We start from the raw sequence: 22,188 nt of genomic DNA, 5'->3' as shown, positions 1-22,188 counted from the left end.
CAGCCGTAACCTAATTTCCGCCAATTTTAACACTTTCGACTCAAAGGTCGTCAAAGTACAAACTGAGTTGCTTTTAGATAAAACCGCGGAGCAAGCCTCGTACGTACGATGATCCGAACCAAGTTATTCAATTACGAAAGACCTTGTACTCACTAAAAGGACATCTTATATAGTAGCTTACATGTAAAGCTATATTCCCGAGCTATATTCCTAGCTGTTCCCAGAAAACTGGAAGAATGCAAACATTATACTAATCCACAAAAAGGGGGACGTTAACGAACTGAGAAATTATAGGCCCCATTAGCTTACTCCCAGTATTCTACAAAATATTCACCAAGGTAACTTCCAATGGAATAAGGGCAACACTGGACTTTAGTCAACCAAGGGAAGAGGCCGGCTTCAGGAGGGGATGATCTACAATGGATCACATCTATGTCGTTGATCAGGTAATCGATAATTTCGGAGAGTACATTAAGCCTCTTTATATGGCTTACATAGATTACGAAAAAGCATTTCATTTAGTAGAGATACCAGCAGTCATAGAGGCATTGCGCAATCAAGGAGTACAGACCGCTTACATGAATACCCTATAAAATATCTACAGAGATTCCACAGCCACCTTAATTCTACACAAGGAAAGTAGGAAGATACCTATAAGAAAGAGGTCAGGCAAGAAGACACAATCTCTCCAATGCTATTTACTGTGCGCTTGGAAGAAGTATTCAAGTTATTAAACTGGGAAGGCTTAGGAGTAAGGGTCGACGGCGAATACCTCGGCAACCTTCGGTTCGCCGATGACATTGTTCTATTAATTCAGCAACACTACGGACGATTTACAACAAATTATTGAGGACCTTAACAGGGACAGTGTAACAGTGGGGCTGAAGATTATTATGCAGAAGACAAAGATAATGATAAATAACCGGGCAAGGGAACAAGAGTTCAAGATCGCAAGTCAGCCTCTAGAGTTTGTGAAGGAGTACGTTTACCTAGGTCAACTAATCACAGGGAACCCCGACCATGAGAAGGAAACTCACAGAAGAATAAAAATGGGTTGAATCGCATACGGCAGACATCGTGAGCTTCTGACTGGGATCTTACCGTTATCGTTGAAAAGGGAAATATACGATCAGTGCATTTTACCTGTGCTGACATATGGGGCAGAGACTTGGAGACTGATAAAAAAGCTTGAGAACAAGTTAAGGACCGCGCAAAGAGCGATGGAACGAAGAATTCTAGGCATAAACTTAAAAGACAGAAAGAGAGCGGTTTGGATCAGAGAGCAAACGGGTATAGACGATATTATAATAGACATAAAGAGAAATAAAAAGGCGCTGGGCAGTTCATGTAATGCGCAGATTAGATAACCGTTGGACCATTAAGGTGACAGAAGGGGTACCAAGAGAAGGGAAGCGCAGTAGAGGACGGCAGAAGAGTGTGGTGCGACAAAATTAGGAAATTTGCGGATGCTAGTTGGAATCGGTTGGCGCAAGACAGGAGTAACTGGAGATCACAGGGAGAGGCCTTCGTCCTGCAGCGGACATAAATAGGCTGATTATTATTATTATTATTATTATTAGTAGTAGTAGTAGTAGTAGTAGTAGTAGTAGTAGTAGTAGTAGTAGTAGTAGTAGTAGTAGTAGTAGTAGTAGTAGTAGTAGTAAGATTTCGTTGGAAAAGATTAATTTTTATGAATATGGGCCGGTATTCGTAAAATTTCCTGGCGTAAAAAGGTGTAACTTTTTATTTGGCAGTGTTCAATAAACGGCCAGTCAAGATAATTACCGTTGTGATGACGAGACCATCGTATCGGCTATGGCCAATGGTTGATAACACTTGAGTAAAACAAGCTGAAAGGAACGCTAAAGAAAAATATGAGCCGAGTTAGATCGATGTATTACTCGTCTAGAAGTCTATCATCGTTTTCTGTGGTTCGATATGTGACTTTTGTTGCGTAGATAATTGCCCCCGAAGGTCCCGCTGGCTGTCCTCAATTTCAACTGCCTGCACCAAAACGGACGACTTCACGTAATATCCACGTGACTTCCCTCTCTGTGAATCAGCCAGTGCTGACGTCACATGAGAGGTCCCATCATGGAGGAAAGAAACAAAATAGGGGAGGCCCTGACGTCACGGTTTGAAAGCCGGAAGTGCAGCCATGTTGGTGCGCCATCTGCGTTTGCGTCTACGCTCAGCTCGCCGAAGCAGATCGGCGCTAGCTTTAAACTCGCATTGCTACGATCCACCGGAAATATGCACTGCTCACGCGCGTCAGAGCAAATCCTATGAAACATATGCAACAGTTTTAGTGAAGACGTGTTCCTGTATTTTTTCGTGGTACGTTGAAAGAAAATGAAGACCCGCGCCGTGGTCACGTGAGCGCCCCTGTTGCTGGCCGTCAGTCACAGAGTCAAAAAACAACTTTCAAACTTACACTCCAAACTCAGCTTGTCTTGCGAACGAAATGCGCTTCGAGAAAGATCTGGGCAGGAAAATCTTACCTCACTTTTCGGAGGGCGAGAGCAACAGCGAGAGTTTCACGAGCGCGGCTGCTACGGCAACAAGAATGCTTGGAACACCAGTCACAGTGCTCCTTAGCAAAAAAACAGCACGTCACTTCCGGCGCACTCTCTCCAACACATTCGTGCTAACCAGGGCCTCTCCTACGTTTTCTTTCCTCCATGGGCACCATAGTCCACGAGAGGCAGCGCCACTCTGATTTTTTTTATTTGCCATTTTCTCGCTTAAAAGAACTCTGTTCTTTCTACAAATGATGAATTCATTATTCGGGAAGCCCAATCTTTTTATCGAGCACTGACTCAATATTTTCCTTTGGAATCTCTTTACTAACTACGAGACGATCACCAATAGGTCGTGTTCTCGTATATGGCGAACAAAAAAGCAGAAACCATGAGCATTCAACAATTCCTCCAGCGCCGAGCTCATTCACTGCGACAGTAGCAGGCTCTCACACCAAGCCCGCCATCTTCTCGAGAACAATTCGTTCTTTACGATGCACACACGGCAACGTCTTCAGCAAATACAAGCTCAAACCTCTATAATTAAAACATATAAACATAAACACGTTAACATTTGAACTAAGTATTGATGATGTCATGATAATTCTGCCGACACTTAGTTTATGCTTTGTTACGTGACGAAGCTGCCAGATTGAAGCCTGCGTTACGGAGTTCGCTTTTCTACCTTAATGAGCTTCATTTCAAGGGAAAAACACCCTGCACACAAACGATGGTCGTTACGGTAACGAGTTAGAAAACGCGTGTTTCGCTCAAGCTCACCTCGTGCTTATGCAGTTATATTCACTAAGTTATCGGTCGTGTTTTACTCATTCAAATATTTCGAGGTACGTCAAGTATAGGGTTTAATTACTCTTTAGCTCTGCGTTTGCCTTCATCATAAGTATTTCTCGGTCCAAACAGAATGTATGTTTGCGACACGATCTGTTCTATCCTTCATGTTAAACTACAGTTTACAGTCAGTTAACGTCGAACTACGAATGAGAAAGAACGGGCTACGAAAACATGGCGGTTATTTACGCACGCGAGGCTTGTACCTTCTGAGAACACGTATATCCTACAAAACAAGTATGCACGGCGGTTAACCCGTACAGAGAAATGAGCCATTCATATTCCTAATTACTGACCATCGCATCGTTCGTGGCGCTAGCTTGTGAAAAGGATTCCGCGTGGACAAGGTTGGGGAGCAAGCGAGAGCAGCGTTTAATTAGAATTCCCTTCGCAGCCGCGACCAGCAGGTTATTATAGGCACACCACTTTACCAGATGAACTTTTCTTTTTTTATTTCTATTTCATCTTTCTGTTTCTTTATGCTTTTTTTTTTTTTGTAGCGCCGGCGCGAGCGCAGTATTTTGCAATAAATGTCAGGTTTTGACGAAGTGAGGCAACCTAGCCCGCTGTAGCACATTTATGCAGGCCAAAAGCTAAATATGAGCACAACTTACGGTTTAAGAATTAATGTTTCTTCTCGTTCGCATTTTCTACCAAAGAATACTTTGTGAAGGCCTTCCTCTGCCACTCGGACGTATGGTAGAGCATCTCGTTGATCATTCGAAGCCTTGCTCGGACAAGTAGTGGCTCTGGCAGTGACAGTGGCAAATGTGGAGTTAAATTCTGACTGATCGATGATGTGCGTGGACCATGCACGGCTGAATGTCTCATATAGCGTGTGCGCATGTATGTACATCTGTGTGCACGTGCACGCATGTGCGTGTGTGCGTGCGCGTGCGTTGTCGCGCTCGTTTCGTCATCGGCCTTTTCATTATCTACAGCGGCATTTTCAATCTCATTTATCAGCCTAACTATATTGTGCCCGCAGGTAAAAAAACAGTGCCACGGTCATTCACGCCAAGTATTATACCGACGTGACACTGACAATGGCTCTGTAGTGCACCATGGTATGTGTCAATGAACCCAGTTCATCTGGAAGTAGGTCACGTGTTGAGCTCACAGACTTCTTTCGCAAAGGGTTATTGCTTTCATCACTTTCAATTTCCGCTAACCGGCTTTAAGTTATTGTCTGCTTCTTTTGCCCGCGTCCTGACAGGTTTCGTATAGTCCATTCGATTTTGTATTTAGTGAGCGACTGTCTGAACACGTGAATGGCTCAAATCGAAATAAAGACGAAAAGTAAAATTCAGAAAGGAGAGAGTCCGCAATAACGAGAGTTCAAATAAGAGGTAGAGTGAGACAAATGTGGTCTGTGAACAAAATAAACACACACACACACACACACACACACACACACACGCACACACACACACACACACACACACACACACACACACACACACACACACACACACACACACACACACACACACACGCACGCACGCACGCACACACGCACAAACAGTGTGAGGGAGGCGACAGCGTGAAAGTCTTCGAATCGTTCGTATAAAGACAAATGGAATAATACATGGAATTGTACGGCCTCCTCGAGCTTCGTTAAAGTGACTTCCGAGCCCCTTCATTTGCTACCTCCCCCCCCCCCCCCCCCGCCCCATTTGGCCTTCTCTCATCTTTCTCGATTATGGCTGCGCAGGCAAGAGAAGCGAGAAGGTCTCCGAGTTCAGGAGCGTCGTGAGCAGCCCGCACATGCACGTGTTGGAGAATGGATCGTTGGTCATATCCGAAGTGACGCTCGAGGACCAGGGCCACTACCTCTGCGAGGCGAGCAACGGGGTCGGGCCGGCCCTGTCGGTCGTCGCTTACCTCGACGTCAACGGTGAGACTGATTGATCGATGGCCGACGCGTTCATTCGACGAAACCACTTGCGCGACCCTAAGGTGTCTTGTGGTTGAACCCGTTGCGAGAAAAGCTTGGTCGATTATGCCAGGCCATAGTATGGCTGACGTACGCCTCTCAGTAGTGTATGAAGGAGTATCAGAGTGACGTGTCCGTATTACCTGTAACGTATTGCGGTGATGTCAGGCCATAGCTGGAAAAAGTAGATCAGGTGGAGATATCTCGTGGCATTTCGTTTGATTAGAATGTATTGCAAATGCTGCTGTGTTTGCCGCTTTTTCTTTTTTTGCAACGAAAAAAAAAAGAAATGAGAAATTGAACAACGCGCAGAGTGCGCCTAGTTTCTTCGACACTTTGGTGAAAGTAGCCCTCAAACACGGGACTTGAAAGCATAGGTACGTGCCTTTGTCTACACCTTACTTTCTTTTTAGTCCGTGTCAAAACGTTCGCGCCAAAAGATATGCGGAACGCAGCCGCACTTTGCAATAAGAGTTTTGTTCACGTTAATTGAAGAACATGTCAGCAAGGTTTCACTACACTGTAAAATGGAAAGAGCAAAAAAAATAAGAAAAGGATATTTTTTACTCTTACTAAGGAAAATGTATTTCAATCGAACAAACGGAGGTAATTTCATTTAAAAAGAAAAGACTTTTCCTGTTTATAGTCAGTCATAATTTTTTTAACGTAATTGGTCCCCATAGGATACTGTCAGCGAAATGAGATTCCAGCTTCTATCTACTATCCTTAATCCACATTTGTGTGCAGCTTCACCAGCCACGCATGTATAGGTAGATAGGTGTTGCACGTGCGAGCCAATTGGTATTTGTTCCTGAATAAGCTGCAGCTACAATCAAGGCGAGTAATGCCGCTCGCAGCATGGCTATATAAACTCACAGAGAGGATAGTTGCATGCGTCGCGTTGTGCCGGGTGTCTGGAGCCAGATGTCTCATCAGGTGGTCATGTTTTCTATTTCGCTTGCTTACCCATGCATGGATGGCCTGTTAACCCCGAATTCCAGCATTTGACTCTTTCGCACTTGATAAAAGCTGCAGTCATGAGGGGAGCAAAAGTTACGATCTTATTGAAATAAACTATCTAACACTTATTTTACCGTAAAGTTACAGAAAAACAATAAACAAATAATTTTTGTGAAGTGACAGAGAAAACAAGCTAACAGAAAACAGAAGAGCGCGAAAATCGACATATTTGTTCTGCGTTTCTTTTTATTTCTCACGGTAAATTTTTGAGTGTGTCAATACTGTTCCTATCAGTATATTTTGGCATTGCGGTACGCGCTTGCGTCAGAACTTGTGTACCTTAGTGGAACCATCGACTCAAGGGCACATGACAGGTTGTGTTCGTCTCTTTCAAAGCGCAGTTCCTCCTTACTTCAACGAGGAGTTCGAGACAAAGACAGTTCGCTCCAAGGACGACGTAACCATCTCCTGCGAGGTGTTCGGGGAAACTCCGCTCACGGTCACCTGGTCCAAGGATAGGAAACCTTTCGGAGACCTCGCTATGCCACGGTGCGTGCGAATTTCGTAAATTCATGCTTGGGATCGTCACTTGAAGTGTCAAAATATCTATGCACTGCGCGAGTTCTGCAACGCCGTATAAATTCAGCTCGCAGCTGTGCTGTGGCTGGAGAAAAGAATTCGTCCGCGTCAGGGTGGAAGCTCGCGTGGTTGGGCGGGATGAGCGCATGACGATCGCTTTCACACCTGGCTAGGTAACAACTAGATACATGTGAATGGCAATACGAAATATAATGCCGTTATAACAACACATTCAGAATCGAGAGTTAGATTACAAAATAATATTTCCAATAAAGATTGATGCAGTGCGATCAAAATATAAATCAGAAACGAAAGTACGACACTCTCACAATGATAAGGCTGCTGCTGATGATAATGGTGATGATGATGGTGATGATGACGACGACGATGATGATGATAATGATCATGATGATGTGAGCATCTGTGCGTGTGTCGATGATGAAATTAAATTTTCGCATAGAACACTTATATGTCCGTATACCGTTCTTTTTCTAGGTTTGTTCTTCAAGAGGACACAACGGCTGAAGGAATAGTTTCCAAAGTTTTCATTCCGTCCGTGAGTCGCGAAGACTCTGGGGTGTTTGCCTGTGAAGCTACCAACTCTTACGGAAAGAAGGATCGCACGATTCAACTCATTGTTCAAGGTGAAGTGATCAGTACCTTTTCCACCGTATTCATCCCACAACCACGTCTTTTCCCGACCCTCTTTGTCGATTCCACTGAGCGATGCCGCTCGACTGAACTGGTCACTAATCCTAGCACTCTGTCGTTATTCCCGAGCTATAACTTCGTAACCATAAAATTGCGCGGCCTTTCGAAGAAAACTTAGAGAAAGAGCGTTTTTATATAAACTGCTCAACAGCACTAGTATTCTTTTCCTTATTTTTCTTTGCCTTTCCGTGTAGGATAGTAAACCGAACTATTTTTTGGTTAGCTTCCCTGCCTTCCCTCTGCTTCTATTATTCTCTTTTGTAAGGTGGAGGGAAAATCATGTGACAGATGGTCGCCATTGACTTAAAGGTAGCGCGAAACCGAAGGTAACGCCTCCCCCCCCCCTTCCCCCTTACAAGTGTCTTAGAAATATTGTTGAAGTGCGAAGCTTCCTTTCTGAGGAACCAGTATGGGTTCAAGGGTGCATGCCAACTTTCCCCAGTATAAGACAACTCTTGGCCTCCGGAATTTTGAACACCAAGTGGCATTACTGCGTGGATAACTTTTGAGACATCCGAATCCTCGGTCGCCACAGTTATTGAAGAACAGCGACTGCTTTATTCGAGAGAAATCACTGCCCGCTCAGTAGACTTGAAGAGGCTACATACGCGCACCACAGGCTCCCTAATCAGATTTGGTGCTTGCGAGCAGGTAGTCTATAATTAGGCTCGAGACCAATCTTCCTTTACGAGCCAGCATCGCGACTTCAACAACTATTGAGGGAAGCTCTTGTTTTCGTAACGTAAGAAGGACCTTCGGTGGAACACGGAGCTGTTTGTTAACGGGGATGTCTACTAATTTCGGGTCGTATAGTAAATCAAACAATACCAACTCGATATGTGATACATCTTCTAATATATGCAGCAGTTCTGTATCGAATATTTGATACTGTGTGCTCTTGTGGGAGATTAACAGGCTCACGAAGCGACAATACTTTTATTGCGATAGCAATTATACGGGAACTCCAGGCGCACTTCTTCTGTCGCCGTCGCCGTGAGGTTTCGCCTGAGTGAACGCGTGTGAGGGTGAGCCGGCGAACGCGGTTCAATCCGTTCAATCTCGCGTACGCGAGCGAGGAACGCGGCCTGGCTGCGTGCCCTCTTCTGTGGCGCGCGAGGCAGTGGGGGTCAGGCGAGGGAGAAGGGGTGTTCTCCGGCGACTGCCGGGGTGTCTCGATGACCTCCTCGCCCGTCGCTCAATGCAGAGTGAAGGCAACCGCCGCGTCCACTACGGCGTTGGCCACGCGAATCTTGGACGCTGTAGTAGACGCTTTGGCGGATGCTTAGGGACGCGTTGCCGGCGTTCGAGTGTCTTTAAAGCCATCTGAGAAGTGGCTAAAGTGCGCACCCGCGCGGGCCTCACTTCAAAGCGATCTGCGATTTTTGCAGAGTGCGCGTAGTGCCGGTGTTTTCGTATGCGCTGTGCTTTCGATGTTTCGTTCGCGCTGAAGCGAGACATGCATGAAGGTCAATTCGCTTGCGCCTGCCGCGATTCCTCACTCCAGAATTTTCACAGCGAGTTTCCGCGCTCATCGAGGGAGATGTGTTCATGTTTACCTGTGCGCTCGTGACACCGTGCTGGTTAATTTAGTTGAAACACGTTAACGGGCTAGTTGGTTTGAATCCATGATAGAATGTGTAAGTACGACTGAACAAGGACGTAGAAAGAAGCAGACACACAAAGACAGCGCGGACAGCGCTGTCTCTGTGTGTTTTTTAACGTCCTCGTTGAGTCAGGCTTACACATTATATCATAGTTAATTTAGTTAGTAAACGAATGTTTGCAAGTTTATGTGGCCGATAAAGCTACTATCCTTACTTCGTACAGCTATCTACTCTTGCTATCGCAATCGGTGCTTCGCCTTTCGGATGGAACTGCGAATTTTTTTCATTTAATATGCTTTACCTACCTTACAATGCAGTTCATATAATAATCGTACCAAGTTTTTCGGCTTCATAGAACAACTACCACGGTAATGTTAAAGATAAAAGTTTTCTTCACTGTTACTAACGAAAGCAGTAATATTTTTTTTCTCGTTTCATGAGTGCTTGAACAGAGAACGTACGCAGCAGTTAACAGAATTTCTTTAAAGAGCACATGAGCAGGTTTGTCTGAAATTTTGCTTACGCACTAAAACTGCAAAACGCCATCAAGGGGGCGTTCTACCACGATTGTATCTAAATGCGAGAGAATTTCTTTGGATACGCTATCCTAGTTTGGTATTTCTCTATGGCCTCGACATCATGACCGCATGAAATACTTTGACTTATTTATAGCGTTACCGAGGTTAAGCATTGTACTTGGAACTGCTCGGACGGTGTTGTAAGTACATGCGGATGAGAAATGCCGGCACGACGCGACATGGATGGCCACTACTGCTGGGCAGAAGAAACAGCGTCATGGCAGCTACCAGGCGTCTCACAACGCTGGCGTGGAGGAGTGGCACCAGTGGCACTGCAGGCGTCGCACCTCGACAGTGCGCGAGATTATGCCGACGGTAACTCGTTGGCGTTAGTCAGCGCCCAGTGAAGCAGTAGATAACTTTAGCTTTGACGTTTACTGCTCACACAAGAGCATGGCACAAAGCCGCTCAGCAAGAGGGCTAGTGCGCTTATAGTATGCGTGCGCACAACGTCATGCCAGCAGCTGTAGGCAGAACGCTGTCCTGGCTCTGCCACATAACCGATTAAGCAGAGCATTGACGGTGCATAGCTATCGCGGAACCCTTGCAGAACTTTCGCATTACTTAGACAACCAACGTTCACGCTAATGGTTATGACTCTCCTACCGTTCTTGTTACTTCAGGCGTACCACGAGGATCGGTTCTGGGCCCATTACTACTTCTTGTTTATATTAATGACTTACCTGTCGGTATTAACTCTAGCATTAAACTCTTTGCTGATGATTGTGTGCTGCATCGTGTAATTAATAACCAACAGGACGTTTCTATTTTGCAATCCGACATTGACCCTATTTCTAACTGGCGCAACAAGTGGCTTATGAAACTAAACACTTCAAAATGTAAGGTCATGAGAATAATGCATCACAATAAAGTTAATTAAAACTTTGCTTATACCCTTAATAACTCTGCTTTAACCCGCGTTACTAGTCACCGCTGTCTTGGCGTGGATATAACTCACAACCTCTCTTGGACGATATACGTTGAACATGTAATTAACAACGCTAATCGCATGCTTGGATTTCTACGGCGAAATTTTCCCTCCATTTCGTCCACTTTAAAAATTAATCTGTGCACAACTCTAGTTAGGTCAAAATTAGAATATGTTTGCTCAATTTGGGACCCATCTAGCTCCGCATTTATCACCGCCCTTGAATCCATTCACAACCGCACTGCGCGATATGTGCTCTCTAATTATTCTCGCTACGCCAGCGTTTCTTCGATGAAATCTAATTTAGGTCTATACCGACACTTCGGTCACGCCGCAAGTGCTTCCGCTTAAACCTTTATCACAATTTTTTTTTTACACTAACCCAACACTTAAAAACGAGCTTTTCCTCCCTCCAGATTACGTGTCCTCTCGGATCGATCATAAGCTCAAGGTTAAAATTCCTTTATGTCGCACTAACACTTGCCATGCCTCTTTTTTTGCCACAAACAAGCAGTAAGCGGAACTATCTTCCGCCTCCGTCCCTGCAATCGAAGACCCTGCCGCCTTTAAAGTTGCGATTAACAATTTATTGTTAGAACACTCCTCTCTGTAATACCCTCAGGTCCTGAGAGTATGAAAATAAATAAAATAAATAAATAGATTGCTTCTGCCAGACTTTTTTTAAAGGCTCGGTAGTTGCCGAGATTGAAAAAAAAATGAAATGTTGCGCTGCTGGGAGACCAGCTATTCTCGGTGCAGCAGAGATTTTCTTCCGCTGCTTCGGTAAGCAAGAAACCGTTCATCCCCTGCCTTTTCTTCCTTATCGGAACCAGAAGCCTGGCATCGTATAATCGAATACGATAGCGCCTACATTGGCAGTGCATGCGCGCTTTTCTGTATCCTCTGATGATGGCCCCCTTAACGGCGATTTCTTGCATCGTATGCTTCTCGATTGTCGGATGGTATTTTTCATGGTTACATTGCTGAAGTCGTTGAAGCAAATAAAAAAATAAACAAAAATGAAAACAAGACTTACTACGTCATGCCTCTGGTTAATAAATTCGATGTGCTCTTTCAACAACAGGTGCTCCAGAGACTCCAAGGGACATTCACATAGACCAAGTGACAAGCCGTTCCGTAACTCTCTACTGGACACAACCGCACACGGGTAACAGTCCCATCCTAGGGTACACAATCCTCTACGTGCCTGAAACTGGTAGGTGGTTCACTAGTACTATTCAACTTTTGTGCATAACGACCTTCATGCATTTGCCTCTTAAAGAGAGTTTTACTTCACAGGATTAGAACGCATGCCACTATTTTTTTACGTGTTGCATAGAAGCCTAGCAGAATGTTGTTAAGCTTAAAACTATCTGCTGGGCTAGTTGGCACAGCTAGAGTACAAGCTTAAGAATGAACACAAAATACACTCATTGTTTATTTTGTGTCGGGCCATTTTTAAGGTTTTTAAGCTTCCGCTATCGCAGCATTGTACAGCATTTCATAAAACTGCTACAATCGATGCTAGCTTTCTGGTGGCTCGACGTTACCTGCTTGAGACATATTGCTAGACTTTGTTATTGTGCAGATTAGACGCACGGTTCACAATACGTGTGCAGACGGTGCAGTTGTCTGAAAAGTGTCTGGCTTATCAAATCTTGTAAGCGACAGATGAGGGTCTCGCCGCAAATGACGGAAGTAATTTGTGAAAGTTCTCACCGAGCAGAATGCACGCATAACCTCTAAAAAAATCCCACCGCGTACCTCCGTCACGATGGCTGTCGTTGGTAATGTAATTAGCATCCAAACGATGTAGCGGCACATCGTATTGCTGAAGACACGTTTATTTAAAATCTGTAGTGGTCATTCTGAGATTTGAATTCCTACAACCGTATGTGACATACACTGTCTCAACTATCGGCCCACTTGGCTATGACGTTCGCTTATAAAGGTCGGCCATGAGCATGATGGCATGACGGCGACTGTATGACGATGACGTGGTGAGTACGACAGAATGATGAAGAAGGAATGACGACAATTAAATGACAATTCTGAAATGACAATTCTGAAATGTGAAGATAGTATAACGACGACCACGTGTGGACGATCGCATAAGGACAGTGTGCGTGACGACGACTGTATCACAAAGTCTGTGTGAGGACGACTGCCTTTCGACGACTGTACGACGATAACTGGATGATGAAGCTGGGATTGCAGCGATGGAAAGACTACAGTGGCATTACATTGACGGTGTGAAAAAAATGTATGACGGCGACTGTGATGAAGGTGCAATTACAACGCCAGCGTAATCGCGATTGAATGGCAACAGCATTATCACTATAAAATGACGAATGACAGAATGACGAAAATGATTTAATGACAGAGGTGGTATACAAACGATGGCCTGATGACAGTGGGACGACATTTTTGAAGTGATGACGACGGTAAGGCATCAGCGGGACGACGACGGCATGATGAGAGTCGGATGACAAACCAAGAAGGACGACAATGGAATGAAAAACATGAGTACGTATGTCTTGGTATGCGTACTACGAAATAAGAAACAGGCGAGTTATCCAAGCTCGCGCATACACCTGTTACGCAGAACTATAGTATGGTGATTTTTTTAAAATATGTCATTGGCATGTCGTATAATTCACTTAAGGCCTTGCGTTGGAGCTATTGCTTTTCATTCGCTGACCATTGATAAGAGCCACGAAAAAAAACGAATATCAAAAGGAAGTATTTAAACGGGAATATCAAATTCAGAAGTTCTTCTACGTGATATTAGCGTGGTCAATTTGAACATTGTCGTGCGCTACACATCTCTGTAAGGGGATATAAGTAACATCTGTATGTGGCATATATCCGAGAACTTTTCATTTCCGGCTTTTATATTTGACTGTCTCGTTTGCGGCTCATCCGTTCAAGACTGTAACAATCAGAGGCTGCATTATTATTCGATGACACGTTCTGAATAACCTTCAGTGCACGTTAGTTGACTATGCCAGAGAAAGTGGATTAGACGAAAGGAAAGCACGCCTCCCATTTGCATTCTTACCTTCCCCCAGTGTAGAGTAGCCAACCGGGCTCAGTCCTGGTTAGCCTCCCTGCCTTTCATTTATCATTTTCTCTCTCTATCTCTATCGCGAAATATTGCTTTCGAGCGCACTGACAGAGAAAGAGAGAGAGATAAATGAGATGCGAAAGGCAATAAGGTTAACCAGAAGATATGTATACAGTTTTCTACCCTGCGCTCGGGAAGGGGTAAGGGGAGCCAGAAAGATAAAGAAAGAAATGCACACATATGGACAGAGAGGGAGATTAAAAAGCACACACAGGGAAATACAAACGAACGCAGGAGTGTCACAGTCGTTCAAACATGTCGCTTGACCGGAGGAACTTCAACAGGATGTCCACTGCATTCGACGCACACCTTCGCGTCCGTTCTCTCCCTCCCTCCCCCTTTCCTTTTGTGTGTTCATTCATATGGCGGGCCAAACGATTCATACAAGGTGATACGGGCCCTCACGAATAACGAGTAAAACTTGTATCGAGTAAAATTTTGCGCGGTTAGACATCTCTGAGGCACATTTGACACACGAGAGGCTTCAAGAAAGGCTTCACAAATAAGTAGGAACACCGGTGGCAAAATCAACTTGTCATTCCAGAGCACTGTGACGCTTCCGGAAAAAGTCGTGCAAAATAACTTTGAAGTCGTACTACGAGACTAAATCGGTGTAGTATATAGTAATAATACGGCTTCATCATCGTCGTTAGAGCATTGCTATGCACGCAGTTATGCTTAGTTCCTATCTTACACGGCTTCATTAGTGTGATCAGAGCGCTCTGAAAGACCAATCGAATGCACTATACGTTTGACCTATAACCGTGGCCTCCTAGATCGGGCTGCGCACAAGCAAGGACCATTCTTTTAAATCAGGCTTGGGTGCACACGGCCCGATCTCGGAGGCTATGCTGCAAGAACGAACAAACTGACCCTGTGGGGAACAAATGAGAATAGCGCTCCGGTTTTACCGCAGCGTGTGTTCGTGGCTTCTGTTTGCCTGCGACGCTCAAGTGATCTGCTTTCTTTTCTTCCTTAAAGACAAGGTGACATCGGCGCCCATGAGCATGCGTACCGGGACACCTAGCAACCGCGCCACACTCACCGGCCTCACTCCCGGGACGTCCTACATTCTTCGAATCGTGGCCGAAAACGCAGTCGGAAAATCCGGTCCCAGCGAGGAAGTGCGGGTGTCCACCGACGAAGAAGGTATCGCTACTCAACTTGAACCTCACACGGCGCAGTTCTATTTTATTATGATGCATCATTACGCGCTTGCTCAATTGCTGGCAATAATATACTTTACCACTGTGGGACACAACTTTCCCCGTAGCATTAGAACAAAGTATGCTTATGAAGTCGAGGGTACGGCGAAAGCTCGCCTGGTTGGTACTGATTATAGAACAGTTGCGTAAAAAGGCGCGTACCAGACTTATCATAATGCTACAAAGCCAGAGCATATTTTCAGCGCTTCATTTACTTATTATTTCAGCGTCTATATATCTTTGCCTAAGTTTACCAGTGTGTACATCTACATCAGCCGCCACCTCAAGGAATGACGCAGCACGGTATATACAAGAATGCCGTCGGTTTTGTCCCTTTACGTGTAGTGTGTGTCAAGAGTGTACTATTGATGTGAGCCAAATAGAACAAATAGTGACAACTATTCTCGCGAGAGCAGGATGCGAAGATTATATATACGAAAGGGAGCATCGTACGGTGTAGCTTGTGAAAAGAAAATCAGGAATAATTGCAAGGGTGTGGAAAAGGCAAAACGGGAACGATCAGGCAGTAGATATACAGGTGAAAAAGAAAGCACCGATGGCCGCACAGGCGATGATTGGTGATGTGATGCCGAAGCGCCGCCCATGCGCCATGGCGTCCTTCCCTCCCAGACTATCTTCAGGGACGAAAAGTTCATCTGTTTGTTTTCAGCGCCGTCCGGTTCTCCGTACGAAGTCAGGGTCACGGCAACAAGCTCAAAGACTATCCACGTGCGGTGGAAGGTGAGTAGCAAAGAAAATCAATTATTGTGCCGCGACAGTGTTATTGCATCCTATCGTTCATTATTAGACGCAATTAAGCAACGCAAATAACAAACACCCCGAGTGAATCAGTCAAGTAAGTTACGCATTTATAGCTGTTATTCATTGTTGTGGGACCCTGCGTGTACTTACTTAGCAGTGGTCAAAGCGCCTTGATTTCACTAAATCGTCAAAACCATTCTCGTGACCAATAACCCAATGGCTGTTCGGATCAAACCGAGCATCATCAAAGCCACGGAATGGGATTGGCAACGACGATTTTCCTCCTTTCGTTCCACTGCTTTCAGCCGCCGCTGCAGGCGACTTACCACGGAAAGCTGAAGGGCTTTCACGTGGGCTACAGACCGATAAACACGAGGGAGACCTTCCAGTTCCAAACGGTCAAGCTCGACGACAGCGAACACGACGCGGTCGCCGAGAAGAAGGAGCAGGAGTACGAGATCCGCGGTCTGCGGAGGCACACCCAGTACGCCGTGGTAGTGCAGGCCTTCAACAACAAGGGTGCGGGCCCGTTGTCCGAAGAGGCCACGGTTCAGACGCTCGAATTCGGTGAGTGCAACAGTAAACAAGTATGTTAACGCATAACGTGCGCCAGCGTGGGAGGAGGCACTTTGGCAGCTCGAGGTTACCGGAATGCGCAAAGCCAACAGCTCAGGCTGCTGGAATGTGTGCGTGAAGAGGTCTCTTTAGAGAAGACATGTTGACTTGACGAGTAGTTGTGTGTCACCCCATCTGGTGATACACCATCGCGGGACCCACAGCCATGGGAGTGGGTCAACCAGCGATCCTTCATTTAAATTTAATTATTATGTTTTTTTCGTTATGAAGATTTATTCGCAGTCCCTGTGAAGGTGCCGCACCAGGCACCCTTCGTGCTTCTGATGTGATTCTCTATATGCTAGGTCTTTACAGCGAACAGCTCTATGGGCTACCGCCGGCGCCGATCCTGTCAACTTTCCTTCCGTGCCGCGAAATACCACCGCCCCGCGATGCTCGTGGTAATTACGTACAGTACAGCGTTCGTCCCTCGCCACCTCAGTACAGCGCTCGCTCCGCATGCAAGGCGTCACGCTGAGGTACGCTGTGCAAATTAGTCGTAAACCGTCAACCAGGTGAAAGAAGTCAAGCGAGGCTGTCTGCTGCCTATGACGTGTAGACGTGCGGCTGCGAAATGTAGTTTCTTGCCATCTGTCCCCGTGGTACAGAATTGTGGTGAAGCTGACTTCGTTATCCGTTGCGGATGCTTTACGGAACCTCGCTAGGAGACCCAGCCTTGAAACCCTTTGGACTTAACAAAAGGACCCAGCACGATACCAGACAATGCAGTAGTCGCTGTGAAAACCAGGCCAAAAGGAATAAAATTGAGGAAGAACAAGCAGCGAACGGACAACAAACTTTGGGTTATCTTCATTGTGGTAATTTCACCATTTGTCTACTAGGCCTATTGCATGGTGTTTGAAATGCAGTAGTGACGGCCGCTCCAGTACAGTGTGTCTCTGTTAGGCCTCTTTTGCATCTTGTCATCGTAAGTTCACGGAGATGGTCTTTACATACTTGTAACTCAGCAGCACACTTTGTTACGTAACTATGACCTTCAAAAAAAAGGTATTAGCAAGAAGCTTCCTGGTCATTCCTCCACCCTACTTAATTCGTGATGCGCATAATCTCATTTTCATTTCTGGCAGTGCTGCAGCGCATTTACGCTGCGCACATAGAAAGTTCAGTGGCCCATTGGGACTTCGGCTAGCGAAGGCATAGGTATACGCCTAAAGTGGTACATTACGCCAGAAAAAAAATGTGGATTCTTTTCTTCATTTTTTTTTCCTAGTGAGAGTTCCGCCATCTAAAGTGAATAAGCTAAACGATGCGTCCTCACGTAGGTGGTTTTCGCGAGCTTCGTTTACTTCTCCACAGATCATTTGTTCGACAACCTACTCTTGTCGTGGCAAAATAGGTGACTCACGTATAACTGTTGCACAAAGCAGAAAAGTGTTGGGAAATTAACGCATAATGCTTTCGATGAAGTACGGTGTTATCACAGCTGTTTGCGCATTTCCACTTTCAAACTCTCTCATTACAGTCACTACGTTGCGAGATTTGCGTCGTCTGGCTTTTTGTCTGTGTGCCCGCAGATCCCCCACCGGCACCTCAGCTGTTCGTTACCTCGAAGTCGTCCTCTACGCTCGAACTGGAATGGAAGTTTACCGAGGCTAGCGAGACACCTATTACAGGTTAGCAGCAGCACTGACTCAATCTTTCGAGCACGTTCTATAAGTTTATTTCACATTCAGTACTAGTGTGAATGTATATTCTTTCAGCCTATCTTATTTACGTTAGGTATAATTTCATTTGTTGTGGTGGCTTCCTTGTAGTTTCTGTTTGTTTTTCTTTTTCTTTCTTCCTCTTTTTTTTTCTAATTTATACTCAACTTGTGACAAGGCGCAACCCCGTGGTGGTGTCTGTGTTATTTAGTGCTATAACTTAGTTATTTTTGTACACTACCGCGTTGAGTTGCAAGGTATATCGACGTCCTGAACCCCACAACCATTGCAACTCCTCTTACGCCCTAATTACCAAACGGATAGAAATATCTTTCCTGAGATACGTAACAAATTAAAGCGATGACAGCGTTAGCAATTCGACAAGCACAAGCACTTCATTAAACACCAGCTTGACTACATCTGATATTTACGCTTTTTATATCACCACCGTTGTCTTTGATTTTGCAACCACGGAAGTTCGTATTGGGATATTACTAAAAGTAATCACGCCTTGGTTATCAGTAAGGCTCTAGCCTTGAGGCGTCCGCCGTGAGTGATAAGGTGCGACAAGCGCGATCACACCTAAATGGGTGCCGAGGATGCTTAAAGTAGCCTACATAGCTCGACTTGTGTACTCGAATTCCGTGCACCACGAAAACCTACGTTCACACTCTGTACGTCCTTGTATCTCAGGATATGTGGTGCATTACAAGAGCGAGTACGGGGAGTGGCAAGAGACGCAGGTGAACTCCAAGTTGAGCAAGCACCTGCTGACAAACCTGATCTGCGGCAACCACTACCAGATAACCATCACTGCCTTCAACTCGGCAGGGAGGGGAGCACCAAGTGAAACTGTCAGCGCCGAGACCACAGGAAGAGGTGAGATACAAACGACACAATCATTACATACTGAGCTCGGTCCACATTCATGAAACTTATGTCACGTAAGACCGATTCGGGGGGGGGGGGGGAGGGGGGGTGACCCGACGGCGCTTCAGCATCGGCCGTTCACAATAACGAAAGGGACGATAAGGAAACGGTGGTCGCAGCGTTGTCCAATTAAAGATTGCACTTCTGTGGCAGAACTTATCTGAATAATATAGTTTCATGTCTTTACAGGAAATATCCTTTTATGGAGACTTATATAGATGTTTAGTGGGAGCGTTTTTTCTTCCCCTGCAAAAGATCGTCACCCCGTGACGTTCTCCTAATCAACCAATTAAATTTTGTTACGCACGCTGATTCAAACCTGGGCCCTCCGGTGAGCGTCTTGAGTACTCATCCAACTACTGACATGATTGGCGCCGCAGGTTGTAAGGCCTAGTGCGTCAGGTAATACGTACAAACTGGTAATGTACCTTGCGAATGGTTGAAATTGACACGTGGTTGAAATTGCCACTAACCAAACCTCTTTTGAGGAAAATCCTTATCGTACGCAGATATGGCAAGATATTATAAATGACAGTGAAAAAAAAGAGGGATGTATTTTAAATTCGAAGCTTTTTTTTTTCTTTTGACAAGTCCGAGCCAAGTTAACAACAAACACTTTACTTTTTGTATCTGAAACCCATTTTAGATTAGGCCTGTATAAATTTGGTACCTTCATCAGCAGCGCCTCATCAATAGCCTCGAAAAGGGAAAATTCAATCAGCTAAATTTGTAACTAATAACTGCGTTTCATTTTCAAGTAGTTCTGAAATAAAAAGGACATTGAGATGGGAGCCATTATCAACAAAAAGGCAGAAACTTGGGCTTAAATTTCTTCATAGTACTTATTATAATAAGAATGTCACTAATCCCCAAAAATACCTCTCGAAACCGACGTACGTCTCGCTTCGCCGAGATGATTCACGTAAAATATAAGAATACTTACTCAAAGCGCACGCGTGTGGTAGTTCGTTCTTCGTAAAAACAACACAACAATGGAAGCGGCTCCCAGACGATATCGTTAACAAAACTAATAATGAACTGCGGTGTTTGCGTAGCGCACGTTATGAACCACGACCAACTTGTCCAAGCGTCTGCCCTAATGATGAATTCTTCTTCTGTTCCCTATGATAAGGTCGACATCAATAATGTCGACAACAATGGAATTAGTCTTCCGAAGTTTATCTATCGTTTCTAATGTATATTTGTGGTAATTTTTGTATATTCTGTATAATTTCGCATAATTTGCATGTTTTTACTTTTGATAACGCGTGAGGTGTTTTTGATAGCGCGTCAGACGATAGCGCATCAGGTGTTGCGTGAGGGGAGAGGGCATCGCCGAGACACCACGTCACCCTCGCTCTCGGAAACCAGTGCGTGGTCCGCATCTCTCTCTCACCCCCACTGGGCTTAGCTAAAGCCCCTCAAACTTCGTAAAGTAGCGACACTCTCCTCCTCCGCCTTTATTCGATCCTCCTCGTTTTCCTCTCTTTCACGCTCCCTCCTGGACCGTGGCGCCGCCTACACCGCTCGAGCGTAGCAACGGCGCCAACATGCGTTCCTCGCCACTCCGCAGACGCTTCTCGAGCGAAGAAGCACGGCGCGAGGGCCCACGTGATGCTAATAGGCCAATGGCGACGCGGCGTCGGCCAGAGCGCGCGAGGAGGAGGCGGCATTCTTCAAAGCGTGGCGCCACTTTACGAAGTTTAAGGGGCTTTAGGCTTAGCTGCTGCGTGCGCTTGCCGGCCTTGGTGGTCGCGGCTGCTTGCTGCGTCTCCCATCCCACAGGACGTGGGTGGCATGCGGCATTGGTACCGCAAGCTGCTGCTGCTTGCTGGTTCGGGCAGTACCGCTATGGTACATTACTCGCAGAACAAAGCTCGAGGGACCGCTCAGAGGCGTTCAATTGGACATTAATCATGCTTTCGACTTCATAACTCATAAGAAGTGCTTAGGTGTCCTAGGATTTTTTAGTTTTTCGGCACCTTTCGTAATAAAAATGGTGCACGAAATTGAAATTCCGGTTCCTGCAACCGGTAGAAATTACCTTTCTCTCGCAAATGAAACACAGCTCGTTTAAATCGGATTAGTGCACAGATTATAGAGCACGTTTGCGTTCCGCGTGTACTGGAACAAGAAAATCGAAATTGGCCACGGACTAGAGCTTCTTTTTTGTATTTATAGGCTGAAAGCATGGCTCATACTGACGAGCGGGATTTACCACAGAAGGAGAGAGAGAGAGAGAAGAAAGGGGAAAGGCAGGGAGGTTAACCAGATGGGTAGATCTGGTTTGCTACCCTATGCTGGGGAGAGAGGGGAGGGAGAGGTAAAGTGATAGCAAAGTAGAGATAAAGAAAGAAAGAAGCATACACATACAATCACAGTCAAATACTGTCACCGTATACCGTCACCACACAGCAGAATAGCACTTGTGGCACTATAAACATCTGTTCAGGCTACAGCCTTTTGTCCAATTCTGTTGCCCTTAAAAAGTGCAACAATGCCCTCGTCACCCTCCGCTGCGATGGTCTGTGATTTCGGCATTCTAAAATAAGTTCCTCTGTTATAGGTCTTTGGTCGAATCGCGCTATCGCGATTTCGAGCAATCGTCTCTGTAAATTGTAGCGAGGACAGTCACAGAGAAGGTGTTGAAGAGTCTCCTCGCTACCTTGCTTCGCCGATACCACAGAAGGAGATTAACACTACGCACAGCAAGAAAGAATAAAAGAAACAAACTATCGCAAAGCAAGCACTGGGTGACATGGCAAACAGCATAATTAGGCTTCATCTTTATAATGACAGCGTTTCTTCTTCTTCCTCGGACACCCCAGGTCCGGTCCCACCTCAGGACAAAACCCAGAATGTCCTTTCGGCCAACTCGACGTGCATCTCTGTGAACCTGGACGGCTGGAGCGACGGCGGCTGCCCCATCACCTTCTTCGTACTCCAGTACAAGCCGCACATGCAGCAGGACTGGATCCTGCTCTCCAACAACATACAGATGGCGCAGTCGCCCGTCACGCTACCCGACCTGGCGCCCGGCACGTGGTACGACATCATGGTGTCCGCGTACAACGACGCCAGCGCCACTGAAGTCGAGTACCGCATTGCCACGCTCACTCTCAGCGGAGGTGAGTCAGGAGACACCGCGATTCGTATGCACGTCCCCAGTGAATGCAATACGAACACTGCCATAAATGTATGAACACAAGTAGCACGAATCC

The 22,188-nt window shown here is 45.7% G+C and overlaps 1 protein-coding gene across 1 annotated transcript in view; it reads left to right on the top strand.

The window, feature by feature from the left end:
* The window catches only part of LOC142579492 (cell adhesion molecule Dscam1-like), a 45,595-nt gene that overhangs the window by 8,424 nt on the left and 14,983 nt on the right, over positions 1–22,188 (top strand). The window contains exons 3-12 of the mRNA XM_075689735.1: positions 5,083–5,265; positions 6,666–6,813; positions 7,339–7,487; positions 11,749–11,880; positions 14,773–14,940; positions 15,667–15,737; positions 16,064–16,325; positions 17,909–18,007; positions 18,731–18,916; positions 21,796–22,095. Of these exons, the coding sequence (XP_075545850.1) occupies positions 5,083–5,265; positions 6,666–6,813; positions 7,339–7,487; positions 11,749–11,880; positions 14,773–14,940; positions 15,667–15,737; positions 16,064–16,325; positions 17,909–18,007; positions 18,731–18,916; positions 21,796–22,095 (1,698 nt within the window). The remainder of the gene's footprint in view (positions 1–5,082; positions 5,266–6,665; positions 6,814–7,338; positions 7,488–11,748; positions 11,881–14,772; positions 14,941–15,666; positions 15,738–16,063; positions 16,326–17,908; positions 18,008–18,730; positions 18,917–21,795; positions 22,096–22,188) is intronic.

This window comes from Dermacentor variabilis, chromosome 4, assembly GCF_050947875.1.
Source record: "Dermacentor variabilis isolate Ectoservices chromosome 4, ASM5094787v1, whole genome shotgun sequence".
In the NCBI taxonomy this organism is placed as follows: Eukaryota; Metazoa; Arthropoda; class Arachnida; order Ixodida; family Ixodidae; genus Dermacentor; species Dermacentor variabilis.
Note: the sequence above shows the minus strand (reverse complement) of the source record. Positions and strands in the feature narration are given on the sequence as shown.